The 20,605-nt window shown below is 45.6% G+C and overlaps 1 protein-coding gene across 4 annotated transcripts in view; it reads right to left on the bottom strand.

Moving 5' to 3' along the window:
* LOC112562103 (trichohyalin-like) overlaps positions 1 to 20,605 on the bottom strand; it is a 126,447-nt gene that overhangs the window by 36,434 nt on the left and 69,408 nt on the right. Inside the window, exon 10 of one of the 4 annotated variants that reach the window (XM_025235113.1) lies at positions 19,658 to 20,475. The exons of the other annotated variants lie outside the window; for them this stretch is intronic. Coding sequence (XP_025090898.1) covers positions 20,458 to 20,475 — 18 coding nt within the window. The 3' untranslated portion in view covers positions 19,658 to 20,457. Of the gene's footprint in view, positions 1 to 19,657; positions 20,476 to 20,605 lie in introns of those variants that run through there. 4 annotated transcript variants of the gene reach the window in all.

Here is a 20,605-nt window from a genome sequence, read left to right as displayed (position 1 = left end):
ACTGTGAGTGTGTTGTGAATACTGGCGAGTACATCGCACAGGCCTACGACTGTACAGACAAATCTCTCCACAGAGCTCAGGCAGCTTGGTAACTGGACACAGCAATCACAACGAGTTAGCTGCAGGGAACGAACCTATTGGTATGCAAGTGGCAAGGGAGAAAAGCCGGGGTCCTCAGCTTTTCGTGATTAAATTTCTTGAGTTTCGCTTCTCGGTCCGTTTCTGCGACCTTTTTATTGCTCTATTTTTTAATGCTGGCTACTGGAGAGAGAGCGACAGAGAGAGAAAGAAAACCTTTGGAGCATAGGAAGGGAAGAGTTACAAGAGCAGTTGTCGTGTGCAGCCTATTGTCAAATTCCAAACCGGCGATCTAAGAAATTTGTGCAGGTTTTCTAAACGTTTTCTGTGGAAAAACCTGTAAACTCAACTCAAATACATGACCTACAGACACAGGCTATACACCAATACTTTCCTAACCCTTCCTAGGTTCAGCCCTGGTGTCGACCAAACAAACTGTAGGTTGCAGTGACTTTAGCTGATTCTAAAAGCTGGAAGAAAATCGCTTCAAACACGCAAACACGAAACCTTTATGATAATGGTCAGAGGCATGTCAGACATTTTTAAACCGATCTTTAGTTTCTCGTTACTCCCTTTGATCATAAACGTTTTTCATGTCCGTGCTTTGATGGCATAAAACAGTGTTGGATCGTTGACACACAAAGATAGTTTATCTTACAAAGGATGTTGTTAGAAGCAGGCTTGCGAAATCATAATGCAAGTGCATCGTGGCAGTTGGCTGACTTCTTCCTGAAGATGGTGACTGCTGAAGTGTCAGAAATACAATTTCTTTCTGCACATGACCGCATCCGGGGTCTCGGCTCACCAACACCTAATCCTGTCCGCTTCCCCCCTGGTCTCCCACCCTAGTTGTTATCTGTATCGCAATTTCCCTCGCACGTCCTGGTGGGGTGGGTGAAGAAAGTCTGGCTGTACTGACAATGCCAGACAACTCGTCTCCGGCAGATCGTTAACAACCCGCTGGTGCAGCGGAAGCCACCCGTGAGATTCTTGCAGCGGAGCGAGTGGGCGTGCACTGGCTAGCCTCATCAAGAGGTGGGCGGATGTCACAATAACAACAATGAAGTTATAACGGACAACGGCGTCAGCAGGAGAACAAGGTAACATGATACACCTGACGTCACAGTCACAACAACACGTGACTAGTCTCAGGTACAAGGGCGGCTGGGTGCGAGACAGTCGTGTAGTGTGGCAGGGACAGGATCCTTGTTACAGCCGACAGTTGTCCTGGGTATCAACCGCCCAGTCCGCGCTGGTGACAAAAGGTGGACGGATCGATGTCTGAGTGAGAATCCTACCCGCATCCAAAACATCCTCTCTGTAAAGCAGATGCTCGTAGTTTTCCTGTTTCTTCACGAGCTGGCAAAAACATCTTTTTCTGAAACTTCTGGCTTAAGAAAGTCCTTGTCACACAGTTGGGTGCGCAGCAGGATTTTTTAAAATGTTTTTTTTTGCTGGTGCTTCACCTTGCCTTCAACTCGCGTTCTCTTTCGATTTTCTTACAGTCCTCCTCGGCAAATCGTTCTAATTTGATACAACTATTTAAATTAGCCGGTTGGTAAGCTCATTGAAGGCCCAAATCGAAGCTTTACCATCCATGCAGTGTAAGCTGTCAAAATCATTTCACATCAACGTGTGCAGTGCAATCTTCACACACACACACACCCACGTACTCGTTTCTCTCCCTTGCGTGCTTCAACTCTTCTCAAAGGTATATGTGGATGAAATCTATGAAGGAAATCGCACTTAGGGCCAGTATGGTACTGACCGTTTGATAAGCACATGTATGCCTGAAAAAAAGGACCTAGACGGAAAGGAAACTATGGAATAAGACTGTGCATATGTCCCTAATAATTACACTGACAATGGTGCACCTCAGCAGACGATGAAAAGAGAACAAGAATAAACTGATGGCGCCCTACACACCAGATATTTTACATGTTTCTGATTCCTATTTTGCAACAACAAAGGTGATCTGGCGCCTCCCCTCGCGCTATAACTGTTGTGATATCTTACTGTTCAATATACAATGTGTAATATTCTTTCCCGCTGAATAAAGCATCCTCACCTCTAAGACTGCTACCATTGGCTGCCAACATTTAGTCCAACACCATTCTGACTGAACGAAGCACACGACTGCCCTTTACCGTTTCACTGAAACTTGCTTACTAGCTAAACAACTAGGTTGCTGTGTTCCAGTCCAATAAAGCAAAAGTTTACTATTCCCTTGACTCGTCATTACCAGACCTATTTACAATTTTCAGGTGCTTTATTTTCCTGGAAGAAACTTTCCTAGCGAGAAACGCTTGTAAGCTTCATATATCAGGATCTGGAGTGAAAGAAGCATTTTGGCGAATGTCGCTGACTAAAGGAAAAGAGTGTTTGATTCTTCAAACAGTTTATTTTAAAAAGCTACACAGTGACCACCGATGTGGACTGACTGTCTCAGCCTGGACTTGTGAAGCTTTTCTGTAATGGATGTCCTGACAGTTACTCCTGCCAACAAGCAGTAAAATGTGTGGATTTCGTAGCACTTGCTTTTGTGGAAGAAAATAATTGTTATTACACAAGAGATCACGAGAGAAATAATCCCTTCACACACACACCTAGTCCGCCATCCCTAAGGGGAGTTGAATTCTTGAAGGAGAAAATGTTGAACGATTCTGTAACAAGTTCCATCTTTGAGTTTTGCTAGCAGTCTGAAAGTCTGCTGTGTCGGGGACAGTACAAGCTCAAAGAACAGATGGAATGAGCGATGCAACAGGCCACCTGACAAAGATTACTTATAATATCTAGTATATGCCTTCTTTAAAATAAAATCCAACGAAAAGAACCTTTCCACGACAGTCAGCTATTACAGTTTTTATTATCCCTATATTCTCCTGTTTGATATTGAATAAAAAGATGGGGTTGTTACTTTAGAGCTAGTTTTAATTTTCTACACCATGTTTTATTTATATTTGTGCTAAGAAATGTCTGCAAAATAAGTGTTACAAAATAGCACGAACTTTATAATTAAAACATTTGATGACACTTTTAAAGTACGTTTCGGATTTCCATTAGCTTTTGTTATACAATAAGAAAAAGTACAGGTGATGTTTATAAAAGTAGGAAAGAGTATACTTTGATTCGAAATATCTTTGTAACGAGCTTAAATACTTTGCTACAGAGAAATACCCTTTTCCACGACAGCTGCTTGTCTTCATAACATATTTTACGAGACCAGCCGACCACACTCTTGTTTAGTCCCGATCTGTAGCTTTAACTTTGTTTCGGACTTTCTACACATCCATCTTTCCGCCTTTCATATTCCCACCGAAAGCGAGCAGCCAGAGGGACAGCCGGCGGGTGGAGAGGAGGGCGCACAAAGCACTCAAGGCGGTCACCTGGCGGGTAGCTGAAGTCGGGTGTGTCCACAGCTTAGTGCGCGAAGACCAACATAGGACACCGGTGGTGACATAGCAAGTCAGTCCCACTTGTGACCTCACGAGATGCCCGCGCGGTCCTCCCACAAGCCGCGCCGTGCCCCCACTGCGCCGCCGCCAGAAACACGAGGAATGCTGCTGCTGCTGCTGCTGCTGCCAAGCCACATCACTCTCGCGCTCACTGATGATCGATAAGTGATTTATCTACCGCTGGCAGCAGCGACCTGGCCTTCGTTCGCACCTGGCCAGCCGCTGCTTTCTGCTGCATCGGCCGCCCAGAGAGCGTGCGACCAGCCGCGCACGCGCCGTAGTGCCCAAGGTGCCCGCGCCCCCTGACACGCTGGCTGCTGACGGCAGGGAGTGCGCCGCCGTGTGGATGCGCGTTCCGGAGGGAAGCTGGGGGAGGGGCGACAACGTGGCTGTGTGTAACACTGTGACCATGTGGTGTACTGTGATAATGTGTGATATAACACACTGTGACCATGTGATGTACTGTGATAATGTGTGGTATAATACACTGTGACCATGTGTGTGTGTACTGTGATAATGTGTGATATAACACACTGTGACTATGTGATGTACTGCGACTATGTGCGCTACTGTAGTCATGTAGGATAATGGAATAAACCCAAGTGTGTACCACTGTTATGTATAGTAGTATATGTGTATGCGGCATTGTGATAAGGTGTATGATTATAGATGTGATATATACACAAACAGAATGGCAGTATATGCTTCAAAGTCCCTGTATGGTACCTGCATTGAGATTGTACATCCTTCTACAACCACTTTTCTCCAACGCACACTACGCCACCCCGCCACTCCCAAACACCGACCACATGGACAGTAAGCAGGCACCCTTCTCTATGTTTGTAGGCATTGGTGTAACTACTTCAGACAATCAGACAGCAAGAGTGGGAGACAGGAAGACAAAATGCTCAATAAAAGCTAAATTAACAGCCATAAAAAACAACTAAAAACGATAATGATTTTATTTTAAGCGATAGTATTTAGTTCTCTCTAGTTTAGGTCTGTTCAACAGTTTGCATGCGCTACCCTACATTTAAGTCAGACTAGTTTTACAAAAAGCTAGCATTCATGCCAACAGCCCAAGGAAGTCTGACCTAAGGCAACCCCGCAGCACGAGACTGCCTGGGCATGACAAGAGCGGACAAAATGGCCTCTACCACCAGAAGAGTGCTATCCTCCTGAAGGATGCACACGCCAACGTGAGACTGAAGACAGAGATGGACAACAACAAGGATAAAGAGGAGATAGGAAAGTCCTTTCTCTTTATCAAACTTGAAATCAAAGCCGAAAATATACTTCTACTGCAGGCTATAGAACAGTTTGTCATCCACGATGATACAGAACAGAAGGTGGGAACATGCTTGTATAGTCAGAGGCAGTAAAACCCGCAGGCTGCCGATGGCCAGAGCAACAACGTCGACCAGCGCTGCCAGTCACGAGGGAGGAGGGCTCTCCCCCTGTCTACACCTCTACACCTGTCAGCGTCTGCTGTAGCGGCGTCATCCATCACTGCTGTGCAGCATTGTCCTGCAGGAAGATGCTCCATCACGTGCGTGCATGGCAGGTGCTGGCGCGTCCGCGCTGATTTCGAATTATCTCCTTCGTCATCAGCGCTCTCTTCTCGCCCCCTGCAGCACCTCCACTCCTCTCCCCTCCCACACTCTATCCCGGTCATCAACGGGTCCATGGACAAGAAATAGATGTTTCTGTTTGAAGCCTATGGGGAGAACATTTCTTGCGCTTCGCGTAAACAAAGCCATGGCCTCTCGACTGTTGCCGTGCTAACGTCGACACCAACTGTCATGACGAGACCGGTGGTGCAAATATATCATGGTTACCTCGACCTTGCCAACATCTGCTGCACATATATCCTGTCCTGAGCGAGGACTATTCTGTATTTTCCTGCACTAGGTAATGGCTAATGGGAGTGGTTGGCGCTTTGTCCACGCCACAAGTGTTCTTGAGATGCGTGGTGTCCATTCTCTAAGGCGGTCAGCCTTGTAGTCAATGTTACCTGTTGTGAACTGTCCTGAGGGCCGGCAACCTACAGTGTTATAGCCTTGACTGTTGGCTGAGCCTAGAGAAATAATTACAAAAAACTTTCTATTTAACTAAAAGCACACTTTACACTTAATATTGATGCACAACTTCTCTTTGATGCACAGTTTCTCCCTTCATGTAGGAGGCAAGGAGGATGGAGTCCATCCCAGTTTGTTGCCCTTGTTAGCCGGAGAAAGATTCCATTCCGCAGTCTTTGAGGGGGCAGTCAGTCATCCAGTCGTCCTTTGACCGGCATCTATCGTTGGGGGGAGCACATGTATGGACGCGGTAGCTGACAGGACCCCTTGAGGGGGCGGGGCAGGGGATCAACATCTACTCATCCATTCTACTCAGCTTTAATCTTAGCACTCTAACCACCACTTGTCTGAATAATTTCGTTTTCCACAAACTTGGAAGACTTTCAAACTTCTGTGAAATACGATCAAGCCTTGTTCTGTCTTGGATGATAACTATTTTTGTTGCTGCTGTTCGACAAGACAAACTTCCAGATGACTAACTCAAACGCTAAATTCAAGTGCAGTACGTTGCACCCTCAAGATAACCGATAGCCCACACAACCGGACAGCGGGGGGTGGAAGAGCAGTATTGAAGAGCTACGAACATCTCCTCGTCGATGATGACTTTTAATCCAAAGAAAATTACAGACTGGAGTACAAGTAATGTACAGTACCGACCACTTCTCCCAGCACCCTCACCCCTCCTCCACTCTGATACGACCGTCGGTGACCGGGAAGCAATCAGTCTTGCGGTCTTGTGTCGCGCGGTCCACGTGCCTGGCGACGCCGACGGTTGGCAGGTTGACAGTGGAATTACGCTTCTCCCTCCCCCACCTCCGTGGTCATTCCATATTCTCCCCCGCCCACGCATCCCGCCTTCTAACCCTCCTCACTCTCCCTCCTTACTAACGGAGAAGCTTCCGCCAAGTTCTGTCTCAGCTCGTTTGAAACAAAATTGTTCAGAATAAACTCGCAGACCGAATACTAGCCGAGTGAATAGCTTCAGCCACACCACACAGAGATGCAGCTGAGGAAAGAGCGGGAGGGAATGGGAAAGCCAGCGTTAGACACCTTAGATTATGATACCTTGATTATGAGTGTCAAAGAAATCTGATGGTTAATCAGTCGACGAATTCGTGATCAACAGATTCGCTACTTGCATCTGGCTTTGAGGTTACAATGTACTGTAGCTGCTCAATGCTATAGTACAGATATACGGCACGATAATAAGGCTAAAGTACAAGTATACGGCACGATAATTTGCTGCTTGACTGACACTAGAACACGTGACCAGCTGACCCGACCTCCAGATGGCGCTGCGCAAGGCGATCGTCACGACATTTCAGGTTGCTAAGAGTGTGGTCTACTGGCACAAGGCAGACGACAGCAAGTGTCTGGCACCAGGCGTGGGAAGAACGAACTGAAGGCCTCTTAGAGAACTGCGGCTTCGCCAGCAAAGTAAACTTAAAAGCAGCTGATCTCATGGGGTGTAAAGTTCAAATCTTGCCCACCGCACGTTGACCAGCAGAATCACCTCTGGCATTGTCAGCACGCGGGCTGCCGGGACGATCAGCAGACCAGACTCTGAGCATGGAGGTCTGCAAAGCAAGCCCTGAAGTGATAGAAACATACTGATCACAACCATAAAGCACTGGAAGTTATAAAATAAAGTCCTCAATTTCAAGCCATGTCCATCTGAAGGTGTGTTTTAAAGATCCAAATCGTGCAACCTTCACCTAACTTCTAATCCTTGTCCATCTCCAGCTGTGATGTTATGTGAAGTTAGCAGCTTCCCCAGCTGTAGGCTGTGAGGTGTGTAGGTTACATACAAGCCAACCCACAAACTGTAAGCTTCCCAAATTACACAGCCATGCCAACCTGCACCTTCACCAAGATTGCCTCTGCCATCAACACTCTGTCTGGAGTGAATTTCTACTTCATTTCTTCACACACCAAAAATAATTAGCATCTACGACTTAGGAAAAAACTAGTACTCCCTAGATAAGCAAATCAACTCAGGGATACCCTCATAACTTCAGCTGATCAGTTTATTCACCAAAAAAAACTGAACCTAATCCGTGATTTGGAAACCTCTTGACAAACAATCAATCGGGTGGCATCGATGCTTGTCACTTCCCGAACAAGTTCGGCTTTATTCCATTTTTGTCGAGGGTGGGGAGGATGGTTTGAAAAATGAGAAGGAGAGAACTTTTTGTCGGCTGACGTATCCCGCGGCACTCGTCTGTAACTAACTAGACTTACAGTCGCCACCTCGCAGCCAATGATTTACAAGTCCATCAACCGCGGGAAATCAAACCTCACGAATGCCAAGCGATCAACAAACACAGAAACGAAAAAGGGGGAAGAGTTGTTTTTTTTTCAAGCGAGAACCCTCCTCCCTGTGTCCCTCCCATGCTGTCAGCGCTGGTGGAAAACTCGATTTGGAAAAGTTTGCTCGCCGCTGCTGTGTCGTGAGATTACTTTGGCCTCAGTCAGGTTACACTGAAAATTGCACTTCCAGCTCACAATTACCCCAAGAACTAAAATATACAGAAAATAAACTAAAATAAACACAAAACTTCCGATTTGTAAACAGCACTACTTTCTTACTTTCAATCTTTTGTAGGTATCCGTATTTCTCTCTCTCTTTGCTGCACACGGCATGTCATTCAGGTGATCTCGTGTTTTCACAGTATTGTAACAGGCAATGGCTCCACTCAACGAGCTTCCGTAGCGGAAAGGAATGTGAACTAAGTGTTTTGTGAGGCCTGTAACTGGCCATTACTTGGCTGTGAAGCCTCGCCACTGCCAGCAAGACACTCGATCCACATGACTTGCCAGTCATCTCTAATTGGTAACGGAGCAATAATTCCTCCACGTCCCTTCTGCGTTTTTGCCAATCTCTGAGCCGATCTCCTCCCTTATTTCAAAAAGCAGAGACAACAAATGCCGGAGTTGTCCAAATATCACTTTCAGAAAACTAGTCTCTCAAGAGCAGCGAGAGCAAATGAATTGGAAAGATGAACTGAAATTCTCCATTTCACAGTTCTGTGAAAATAATAACAAAAAGAGAAAGTTGGTGAGAGAGAGAGACAACGACATAGAATCAAAAAGAAGGGGAAAGAGAATGAAATGACAAACGAAGGCAAAGACAGAATACGAGGGAAGAGAAAGGTCTTCGTGATTTAAGAAAATAACAACTTAAAAGATGGCTGATCAAAATATAAATGTATTTAGCTACAATGTTACTAGATGATATGAGAATCTAAGAACGCAGGCCCTTCCTTACCCCTCCCCAACACAACAATAAAATTTGGCCAAACTCAACGGCTCTCACTGAAGCATTCTACCGGACATTCTTCTACGGCTTGAACGCCCTCCAGGTCACCTCGGATTGCTGTTTATCCTTCTGTAAGACACGACACGCCCTTTTTTCTACGAAAACATTTCTGTAGGACCGCACTGCGATGGTCAGATTTGAAAAGCCTAGAAAAGTGCACGTTGGTCTGTCGTCTGCAACGACGACCTAATGAAGTGGCTCAGTGGGTGTCATCAGCTTTCCAATCCGCCGACGATAGGCGTTCTTGTAACCGATCCTTCTTGTTTATCAGTTGAATGTGCACTTTAGTCTTAGGTGGTGAAGAGTTCCCTCCCTAAATGACCGGTCTTGCGATGCCTTCATCGAGATTCGCGAAGTGTTCACCGACGTTTACATTATGGTCATTGTCGTGTGCATTGTTCGTCGAAATTCGCATTGAGCAATTGAAATTTGCGCTGTTCATCAAGATCCGTTCTGAGTTTCATCATTATGTTCATCAACATTTATCGCTCAGCCACCACGCTTCATGATGCATTAGCAAAAGATTTCAACCGTCTCCAAGGCCGGACGAGCCAGCAAGTGACCATTGGACTGGTTGACAACGCAGCTGGAAGCGCGAGAAGGGAACGAGACCGTGTGGTATAAACCTTCTGATTGACAAACTGTTCTTTCTCTAGGCTATTTGTCGGTAAAACCAGATAATATTCAGATGGAAGCAAGAGACTTCCTGGTATCAAGTACAGTAATTCGATTCAAACCGATTTTACGAGCGTTAACATCATCTTCTAAATCTCCTAATTGTAAAAAGTTGTTTTTTCAACTACATCAAAATCGGAGATACTCCGAAATGCACTATAGCCAAGTAATAAAACTCCTTCCAGCCTGAAGCATTGTCCTTCACCTTGCGACAGGCCAGGAATGTAACTCGACTAAAACCCCAACTAACGGCCTCCTACATTAACCCTCCTGTTCTGCTACATCAATCTTGCCACTATACTTTTGTGAGTAAACCAATCTTGATCATCAGCTCATAAACCTTAGAGGGACAATAATGAAACAAGAGCATCGTCCATTTTAAAACTAGCTGCCAGCTGCTATAAATAGCTCCGTGCCCTTTCCCTTGAAGGTCGACTGTGGTCCATCCACCCTCCTGCACTCGTTAGCCCGGTCTTTGTATAGCCATAAGATCACCTTCATTGCGCAGGTCTATGCGGGTACACGTTCTCCAGCCTTAAAATACCCTTCCCCTTCCTCACCCCACCCCGCCCAGCTCATGATGTCACCTCCAATCAATGCAAAGAGTCTGGCCAGCCCTCTGCACGTGCCGCAACCTGATTACGTTAAAACTTTCATTCTGGCTTCTCGTCTTTCTGTCTTAATTACTCTCCTTCGTTCCTCTCTCTCTCTCTCAGCCAAAAAGCGGATAGAGAGATGGCGGGGGAGGGGCGTTGCATTCTTCCTCCGCCTAAGACGTTAGCCTTCAGGTGTAAAAGCGAGCAAGCTTATCAGTTTGCGTGACCCGCTAGAAAGACTAGCAGCAGGACTAGCCAAACTTCATTATCTCGAAGAAATGAAGAAGAATAAAAAAAAAAGTGGGGATGGAGGGGTAGGTAACGAGAAGCAAGGGAGACAATGCTGGTCGACCTTTTCAAATGCGGTCTGATGACACAAGGCTACTTGTTTGTCGCCCAAGCCTGGTCGCGATGGCAGGAAACAGGAGCATGTTTACCTCGTGAGCATGGTAACACCTGTAAGCTGACCTTTACTCCCGCATCGTGGCATCAGTCACGTGATGAACGCCAGACATATTGAATACCCACCACACCGGAAAGTCCCTCATTCAGTCCTATTACGTGTTCCACCCCGCGCCATCTTACACTGTCACCAATAACAAATCTACAATCAACTGTGGACACCAACAAGTCACCGAGGGTGACTCGAGATAAAAGGTGAATCCGTTTCTTTTCTGTGTATGTGCCAGGACTGACTGACAGATGACAATCAAACTTTGACGGAATTTCTATCTCGGCTCCTGATGGCGATCATCACTGGGGTGGGGAGAAGTCCTGAGTTGTATGACAGCCCCACCGCGCTGCCCCGTGACAGACATAACAAGAGCTGACTGTCGTTTGCAGGTGCAAGGACCATTTTGCTGGCTAGACTACACGCAGGGTGTGTGGATTAACTGTCGTTTGCAGGGCCAAAATAACATAGGACTGGCTGAAACTGCAGAGCAGCCAATGGACACTTGGTATCAAGACCTGCTGCACGGAAGCCGTGGCGTCGAGAGGTACAAGGGCTCCTCCAAGATGCTGGAGACCTTTGAAGTGTTAAGCGGGTGCGGCGCACGGAGTATTAGCAGCAATGCTTTAGTTCATCTCGAGAAGCAGCCAACATCCATCTTCAGTGTTCGGCTTCATGCCAAGTGCCTCTTCTAATGTCTGCGGTATTCTCTGTCAATGTCATCTAAAAATACAGCAGAAAGATAGGCAGAAAAAGTAACTGCTAATCAACCACAATGCGCATTGAATGCCGCAAACAAGTGCGTGCGAACGTGTGACAGTGAGAAGGGAGAGATAAACAGAGAGACAGAGACACAAAGTAGCAAGATTCTGAGAAGAAAAATATATTTCAACTTGACTGTAATACAACCGGATGAAGGTGCTTAGTCTTTAAGATAGTTGAGCACCGTTCACAGCTTTGGTTCTCTCGCTTGTTTGCACTTACATAAGACATATGTTTGGCTAATTATACATGGCAGGGACATTTCAAACATAATGACAAGTTTATGTCTTGTTGAGAAGACTGACTTTCTGACTCGCTCTCCTTGCATCATCTGCGTCCTCTAAACAGCCGTGTGCCGCCTCTACTTTTGCTCCTTCAACATGAGGGATGGCAAGGAGTACCCGGGATGGGGGAGATAGAGATAATGTCTATTTATACATCACATTCTGCTAATGAACTAGCATGAGAGAATTCTCTCTGTCACTGAAGGAGGCATAATAACCAAATGATGCATCTCAGCTAAGATTCCTTTTTTTAAGAAAAAAATCGTTAGCGATAAAAAAAAAAAAGCATAGTGCCAGCTTGCGCCAACTGCCCGCAGCGAAACAAACGATCTCCTGAGGACATTAAATTTTTTATACAACTTTTATCATCTGAATATACTGCGCCATCGCCAGGGGAAACGCAAAACGGTGCACAGAAGTGACAGATGAAGTGACGGATGTGCTAAGAAGTGCGCTCCCTTGCTGATTCCCGTCTTATTAGTTGCACTGTGATGTGCCATCGAGGGAGTCTTTACTGGACAAGTTCGAGGAGACACAATATAAAACACAAGTCTCAGGCGCTCGCTGAGATTTGAATGATAACAACTCGTGTGCCATTCCAGCCCCTGCCAGACATTGCACGTGCTGCTCACAAGGAGGTTAGTGTTGGAGATGTAATCTCGTCTCCAGTGTTTGATCATATTTAGCCACTAAATGACTATGGCTCACAAGCTAATCATCACATGTTCTAGATGAGCCTGTCTTGGCTAGAAGAACCTTTCCATTGTTTTCATTTGATGTGCGGTCTCGTCTGCTAGCAGGCCGGACAACATATTGCACACCACGCTCGCAAAGTTGTACATTGGGTTCAGCATCTATCGTTGTTGCAAGAAGAACAACAAAAGCATTATACTGCGCCATATTTATGGCCTATGGGCAAGCTCATAGCTCTATACAAAACAAATGCATAGAGAGATACACGGACGCATGCAACATGCTAAATTGGTGTTTTGAATGTCGTATGGGATGAAAGTTATCTAGCCAGAAGCTGTTTGCGTGTTTGTTATCAGTCTTCCTGCCTCTTTTTCAATAACTTAAAAATTGTTTCATTGCACTGATGAGTACCTATTACACAACACTGTCAAAGTGCCACTGCCTGTGGGAGAAGGGTGAAAGTCTCACAAAAGATCACAAGGTTTAAAAATGCGTTTGATATGTATCCAAATCTCCAATTTTGTGTAATATAGGCTGTCACCCATACCTTTACTTTGATCTTCGAGCTTTGTGGGTTTTTAAGTTGGGCGTCAATTGTTTTTCCATGAAAGGCTTTAGCTTTAATGTAGAGCTGCAAGACTTTTCTTTGTATTATGTGTGATATACAAATATACACTAAAAAGCTTTTTTAAAAGCTCTTAAAATTGTTTGTGATTTAGCTGTGTGTTTCTGTGTCATTAGATATATTTCTATGTAAAGTAGTTCCTAACACTCCCCTCACACATACCACGTCCTCCCCGCCCTTTGGTTTTGAATGTCAGCAACTGCTGTATGTGACCATCAATCCGATGACCTCCCTTGTTTCTGTTACAAACTTTTTCTCTCCCCTCTCACATCACTGTTTACTTTTTTTGCTTTTTCTTCTTTCCCAAATTTTTCTTTTAAAAAAATTACTTCGTTTCTTCACAACAATCAATCACATGAAGTCACAGCGACTTGGCGAAAAGCTTTGCGATCTTCTATTCACCCCGAAGACACAACAATGGCTTGCGACCTCGACCTCCTCAAAGTCTAATTAGCCTCGAGTCGCCACCGATCTCTTGTGATCCTCCCTATCTCCTCCACCTTTCTCACCACTGGCTAAGGCTGTAAGACCCAGGGTTAAGGTCTCTATTCCTCCACCCCTCTCTCCTTGCGTTCGATCCTCTCCGATGCCGATTTTATCTGCCGTTCTCTTTCGTTACGAAAACAAGCGGATTCTCCGAAAATAAACTGCTAACGGTCGCTCAACCTGACGCAAGAGAAGGAGAGTTGAGAATAACTGTTACTTTCGACAACCGCTTTAGGACTGCAGTGCGGTATAAGAGCCAGATAAAGTCGGATACTGTGGCGGAGAACAAAAGTCTGGGACTGGAGCGCCAGGCATGACGGGACTGACTGCACGACACCAGCTTGCGGCACTTTCAAATGTCACCTTGTTGTTTTCGCTAACCGTGGCTGTCTTTTCGCTCAAAGGCTGCTTGAGGTGCACTTAGGGAAAAAAAGTTCAGTGAACGCAAGCCAACGAATACAGAGAGAGTGTGGGTGGGTGAACATGATGACCAACCTCCTGCTCTGACTATTTCTCTGAGCTTCCCTTATGTCCCAGCCACACAACTACGCTCTTCGTCTGATGTTCTAACTGTTCCTGTCACCAGAACAACATATGGTCGCATTAAGTTTCTGTGCAGCGAAACAATGGAGCTCTCCCCCTGTCCACATCCGCCACCTACCCACAACTGGATCCTTCGAATCTGCACTGTAAACGTACCTCTTCTTAGAGTATTATTCTTGACACACTCCACACAATGCTAGTCCTTTGTCACACCCTTCCCCCATTTTCCGTTTATTGCTTCTCCATTACTCGTCTTCCTTTTGTAAAATGATGATTCTCTCAGTCCATCTTTTCCTCTTTACGTTTTCTTTATTTGTCTTTTATTCGTCATCAGTACTGTTGTATATCCTTCCGTCGTTCATATGTTGTTTGCGTGCTATGCTGTCCATGTTTCGTTCTCGTTCTTAAGCACTGAGAGCATGCTCCTTTAAAAGGTGAGTATGCACTATCTAAATTTTGCGTTTATTACTAATATGTGTGTGTGTGTAATGTGCTCGAGTGAGATTGTGTGAGCACTTATACACAAATATCACGGAGGAAAAGCTAAAACAAATTCTCAAGAACAGTAAGCTGCAGGATCAGGATCCCATGACGTGCTCAGAACAAAGTGCCAGCTGCACTAGGGAGAAAATCTCTCTCTCTAGAGGCGCTCGCCTGCCCCTCGACAAGCACGTGTTACAGACAGGACGCTAAAAGGCGACATCTCGTCACGAGGACGGACTGAGCCGCATGTCCACCACGATGACCGTAGCCGCTCAGGGCCCAGTCGCTGACACCTGGCTTGGGATTGCTGCATGAAACTCAGTCAACTGAGAAGTCTAGCGGACTGTTGCGTGTTAATGATAGAGATAGCGCGTGGCACCATGGTGTGCACCAGGCCTCGGGTCACTCGCAGTCGGCTGTTAGAAAAAAAATCTCCGTCCATCTCAAAATTGATGCGTGCCTCGCAGCCAAGCCTGATCCCGTGATCTTGGTTTTCTGGGAATCGAACTCCTAGACAGCGGCACGCGAACAAGCAGCCGTGCTGTCTGATTCACATCTTGACTTGTGACGAATAGGGCGTCAGAGGGAGGCGACAGATGAAAACCCTGTTGTCCATGCCAGCAACAGCCAAGGTGACCACTCTGGGAAACAAACTCTTCGTGTGTCAAAAAACAAAGTTCACGAATTTGTGAGTCTGCTCCAATGGCGTTCTAAGACGACATCCCCCACACACACACACCCTCCTACCCACCCATCCACACACACACATATCATTAGTTCTACTCTCAGGTGTGTCGGGTCTCCTACATCAGGTACACCGTGCGGACCTGTCATGCGCGAGTATCCTCCATGTAAGTACTTCAACGCGAGCGAACAGGTCCTGTATGACCACCAGAGAACCAAAGTCCCGAGCTTTTTCTGTCAAGCTCATCTTTCCAGACTGCGCATATACTAACGATCACGATTTCTATTCACGAGACACGGACAACCGCACCGCCAGCTCTACACACCATTTATTCTTTTCTCAGACTTTTATCCTGTTTTTCAGAAGTTTATAGAAGGTTTTAGTCCAAGAAACCTTCGTGCAATGCAGTGATTTATACTTCATTTTCGTGGTGATTGTTTTTGTTTTAGGTCCTCAGATAATTACATTCATAAAACATTTCAAGAGAACGTTTTACGAATTCTATTCCGAGTCAAACAACAAAGAACCGATAGGAAGACGAAAGCAAGAAGAAAAAAATCCCCACAAAATCCTGGCAGGTCATGCTGGTCAATAAGCTTTCAAGCCCTTATGGCCGCGGCAACTGTGTATTAAACAATGAAATAAAAGGCCATGCTTGGGGACAACCATGTTGCACCGGAGTGTACAAGGCGACAACAAGGTGGCGAGAAAGCGACTCAAAAGTGCGGGCGAAAAGGCAGGGACGCCATTACACGCTCCACAGCACTTTATGACAGAAGCTGGATGTGCTCCATGCTCCATGCTCCACTTTGGCCTGCAAGTATGTGACAACCATTCATAAAATGAATCACTTGCTGCAAAATCTGACAAGGCGCCAGCTAGGAAAGATAGTACAAAAGCACTTGCGTGCAAATTAAATTTATTTTTCCTTTTATCTCAACGATAACAATTCCTATCACTCTCTAAAGGGGGGAGACAACTGTAACTCAATGCAAGATGCTGCTTTCTAAGATGGAGTGAACGAATAACCCTCTGCCATTCTGGATATCGAGCATACAAACATCTGTGTTCACAGGGAGACCTCAGCCACAATAGGAAAGCCGCCAACTGATGTCAGTTCGGTGTTTCTGTATGATCGCGACCTCGTGACCTGGACCGTTGTATGTGCATGGTGATGTTCGCAGGCGTGTACCTTGAGAACGGAAGGCCCTATGTCTGGGAAATATTATTTTCCGCTAACCTTTAATAAGTCATTAGAAACACATTTTCACCCACTAGATCTTCCACCTCAGCTGCTTTAGCGAATATCTTTATGAGAGAAAACAACTAAACATATATATTACCTTCACTTCAAATATCAGACCACCCGAATTAACTCGTAAAAGGGGGAGGGGCTTACTGTTTAATGTGTTTCGGTGTATATCTCTGTAAGAGGTTAATCACTTTGTTTCTTGGATATTTTTCTCATATTATATTTGTTTATTAAATTCTGATTGTGGTTGGTGTTCTTTTATGTTGTTCGAGAGACTGTAGTTGAATGCGACGTCAACACAACACCGCCTCCCGCATATTAAACTCTCTCTCTCACACACACACGCGCACAAACACGCACGAACACGCACTCATTTCCACAGTCACCCATGGCATCAGCACAGAAACCAGTTTTCTAGCAAAATCATCTAAAACAACATAAATAATTAAGCGCTGTTTCATTAGCGCATCAATCTCGAACAGTTGCCACATTTATTCTTCCTTTAGGTGACATCGATCCTATCATCATAAACATATTTTATGTCGAGATCATCAAATGAAACATCGCCCGTAAATGTCGAGCTCACTACATTTACGCTCGGTATTTGGCAGGCATTAGTTCTTATACTCTATATTATTAATTTATGTCCTCCATACTTTGTAATCTAGCTATACACCTCGATATTCTGCGTGTCTTATTATCCAGCGCGATGGCTGGCTGGCTGGTTGGTTATTTATTCTAAGGTGATTTCGTACTATGAAGTGAGAGAGGAGGAGGAAGAGTATTCGGAGAAAGCCCCAAACGGTCAGCTCTGTGAACAGGTGTCACATAAAAGTGAGAGACTGAACCCACGACCTCGCACCGCAGTGGTGTCACGCGCGTGTTATAAACTATGTTTCTCTGCCATCTCGCCCTGCCCTCGATGGACACCGGCTACCACTCTGTTCGCCCGAGAAAAAGGCTGTGTGACATCTGGCTCACAAGTTTCCTTTTAAACCGCGTCACCCTTCACACCTACCACCTTAGAACTGTATAAACACGACAATCTGTACCCGAGCTGTCCACGATCACTCACATTCAATCCCCATACAAAGTTGCGCGATGCGTGATTCTATAAGTTTCCCCAAAATATCAGAACAAGCGGAGGCTAGGGGTGAGGAGAGACGAAGGGGTGAAAGGGCGTCTGCAGGAAAACACGTGCGTGGCATGATGAGACTAGGACAAACATCGCTGTACGCCACCCAAGTCACCTTTGGCCTCCCCAGGGGTACAGAGTGCGCCCGCCCGCCAGTAAATTACAGCGATGGTCATTAAACTCTCTGCATTTCGCCGCGTGTACCTCTGGCCATCTTTCTAGTTCTGGGTTTGGAATGTTGGTTTTTTGGGGGAGTTTTCTGGTGGGGAGGGGGGTAGATTTATGAAGGGACCTTCATTTACGGCAAGGGTAGTACGCGTTGCTCTGTTTAAATTGCTCTGATTTACAACGCTGAGTAATTATTCTCAAAAAAAGTCTGCAAGTCTTACGGTCAACACTCTTGCTAAGCCTGGACATTTCTCTTAACCTTCTTGGCTCTAACGCCGAGAGCAACGGATTTTGTTTTTTCAATGTTAACTCCAAGCGCCACTTGTTGCGGCCCTATGCTCCTCGAGGAGTAACGAGGACTAAACTAAACTAACCAAGCGTCACTTGCGGTAACCTGTTTGAACCCAGACGCAACGGTTACGGTTAGCCCAAGGACCGTTTGGAGCAATGGTCTATTGGTAACTTTTTTCGCACGATATGTTAGGAGGTGTGATATTGACGGTTAAGCTGACTAAACTTTTGTAAGTGTTGTGAACTTGACCAACACGTTTCTCTAAATGAAAATCATCAAATGTAGATCGAAGAGCGTCTGGTGTTTCTATGAATGCGACAACCGCATCATTCCACGGATGGCAGTACAGTGACATCTCCTTCATGCGCTAACGCACGGAAAGAAGGCACACGGAGAAGGGGGAGGGAAACATAAAGAAAGAATGGAACAAAAATGTAAAAAGATGGACAGAAAGGAAAGACAGAAAATGGAAACAAAAGAACGTACAATGTGCTTGTGTTTGTCTCACTACATGGAAGCTTGTTTGTGAGAAGTGGATGGTCACGTGCCGTGCTGCCCATGCGCCGTTCAGTCTCTGGCTCTCCAATGGGGGACCACGAATGAGGTGGGAAGGAGGATGGGGGAGGCAGAAATGCTAGCTGTCACGAAAAATGCAATAAACTACCGCGTTACGATCATCGCATCAGTAGTGGAAAGTGCTCCACTTAATGGGAGAGAGAGTTTGCTGCTCACCACGACCCCTCCTGACCTATTGTCACACTCTGGCAGATTCATATTGCTACTCGCGCTAAACGAACGGGGGGAAAAAAACAACGAAAAAAAAACCCTCTGAGAATCTTACAGCCAAATTCAGTTTCGTTTGTTCTGAAATGAGCTGACAGTTAATCTTCTGAATTCGTGTATATTTTTTGTGCTTATTTGTTCTTTGCTGGTGATTCCTTTCAAGAATTCCCTGGTAAACAAAATCTGTAAATGTTGTCACACTAAACATGCAATGTTTCTTAGCAGCAATATCTGAGGCACAAAGTTGAATGAAAAGACAAGAAGTTAGAGGAAGAGAGAGTGTGTGTGTACAGTGAGAGAAAAAGAGTAGAGAGAAAATACAAGCCGTCATCTACAAGAAAGTGACTCACGGGAAAGTCTCAAGAAGAAGCTTATCTCTCGTGTGCATCATCAACAGCATATAAAAGATTAAAGATAGGAAACTGCAAAGCGGGGGTGTCTCCAATCATTCAATTTGTAAACGCCTCGATAACACGGACCGCTCCTGTATCGATCAAGGGCGAGGAAACTGTGTCCATGTCCCCCCTAAGGGGGCGAGCTTCACATCTGACCAGGGTTTTTGCCCCTTTCTGCAAAAAAAGTCTTCTTCTGGGCTCCAGCATGTATCTGTGGCGCCTCCACACAACAAAGCCCGAGACAAAGAAACGGAAATAAAAGCTACTTTATCCAGAGCTATGAGAGGCTCCTCGCGCTTTAACTCAGCTATGACATCTCCTCAGCGTTTGTCAAAGATAAGCAAATGACAAATGATAAATCTTTATTTGAAAGATATTTATAGCTATGACGTTCCTTGCCGTTGGTAACATCTGACTAAATATGTTTACTTTGTAATGAGCAGCAAACATTTATTGACGGCTCCTTGGCGGTTGAAATACCTCGCTGTCAGACCTTCTAATACTCAGCAAAGGCCACCCATAGTGAAAGACAGCGATTTTCTAGATATAGTAGACTTAATATACCGCTGTGACGCAGGTTATATGAAGCAAGATGAGAGAAAAAGGTGTAAACCCAAAAGGTAACTAGCTGTGCCACTGTGTGTGTGAAAAGTGTGAAGCCCTGGGCGGTGTTTTCATGATGGGAAGAATGTTACGAGACAGCAGACAGCTCTCTGCGATAAATCGTGGCCATTGTTGAAGTCACTGCTTCACAAACCGCGGTGGGGGAGAGGGCTGGGGAGGGAGCAAGGGATGTAGCTTAAACAAATATTTCTATAAACATTCAAATAGACCAATAAAACATACAATTGAGTCATCGCCATTCCGTTTTTACACTCTCTCTCTCAAAGTTTGCGCGTGCTCTGCACACGGCACTCTAAAGACAAAAGACGTGTGGGTCACGTGACGCTAAAGAGCTAGAAGGCAACTGTAGACGCCAGTGACACCGTTACTACAAGGTCTCAGTTTGCCGAGAAGTAGCGGAGCAGCGTGGTGTTGAGGTACCCTGAAGGTGCCAGTCAGTCTTGACGGACACACCTCACATTGCCACACGCCAACGGACACACACATGACACACTATCCTCCCTCATCATCCGGGGACCGTCTGGCCATGCGCTGATCGCCTCGCTGGCGCTGTTGCACGCAAGGCTTTCTCGCGGACAGCAAGTCCATCGGCCCTTTAAACCGATCCAACATCCTGAAAAAAAAATTAAGCCGGAGACGAAATCCGAACCTGCGGTCCAAGGAATGACAGGCTGTATTTGTTAGCACCTTTATTCCTCCCTCCCCAGACATCCCTTTTAACAAGATGCTCCACAAATTAGCAC

Source organism: Pomacea canaliculata, linkage group LG4, assembly GCF_003073045.1.
Source record: "Pomacea canaliculata isolate SZHN2017 linkage group LG4, ASM307304v1, whole genome shotgun sequence".
Taxonomy (NCBI): Eukaryota; Metazoa; Mollusca; class Gastropoda; order Architaenioglossa; family Ampullariidae; genus Pomacea; species Pomacea canaliculata.
This window is presented reverse-complemented; position numbering and strand designations above follow the sequence as displayed.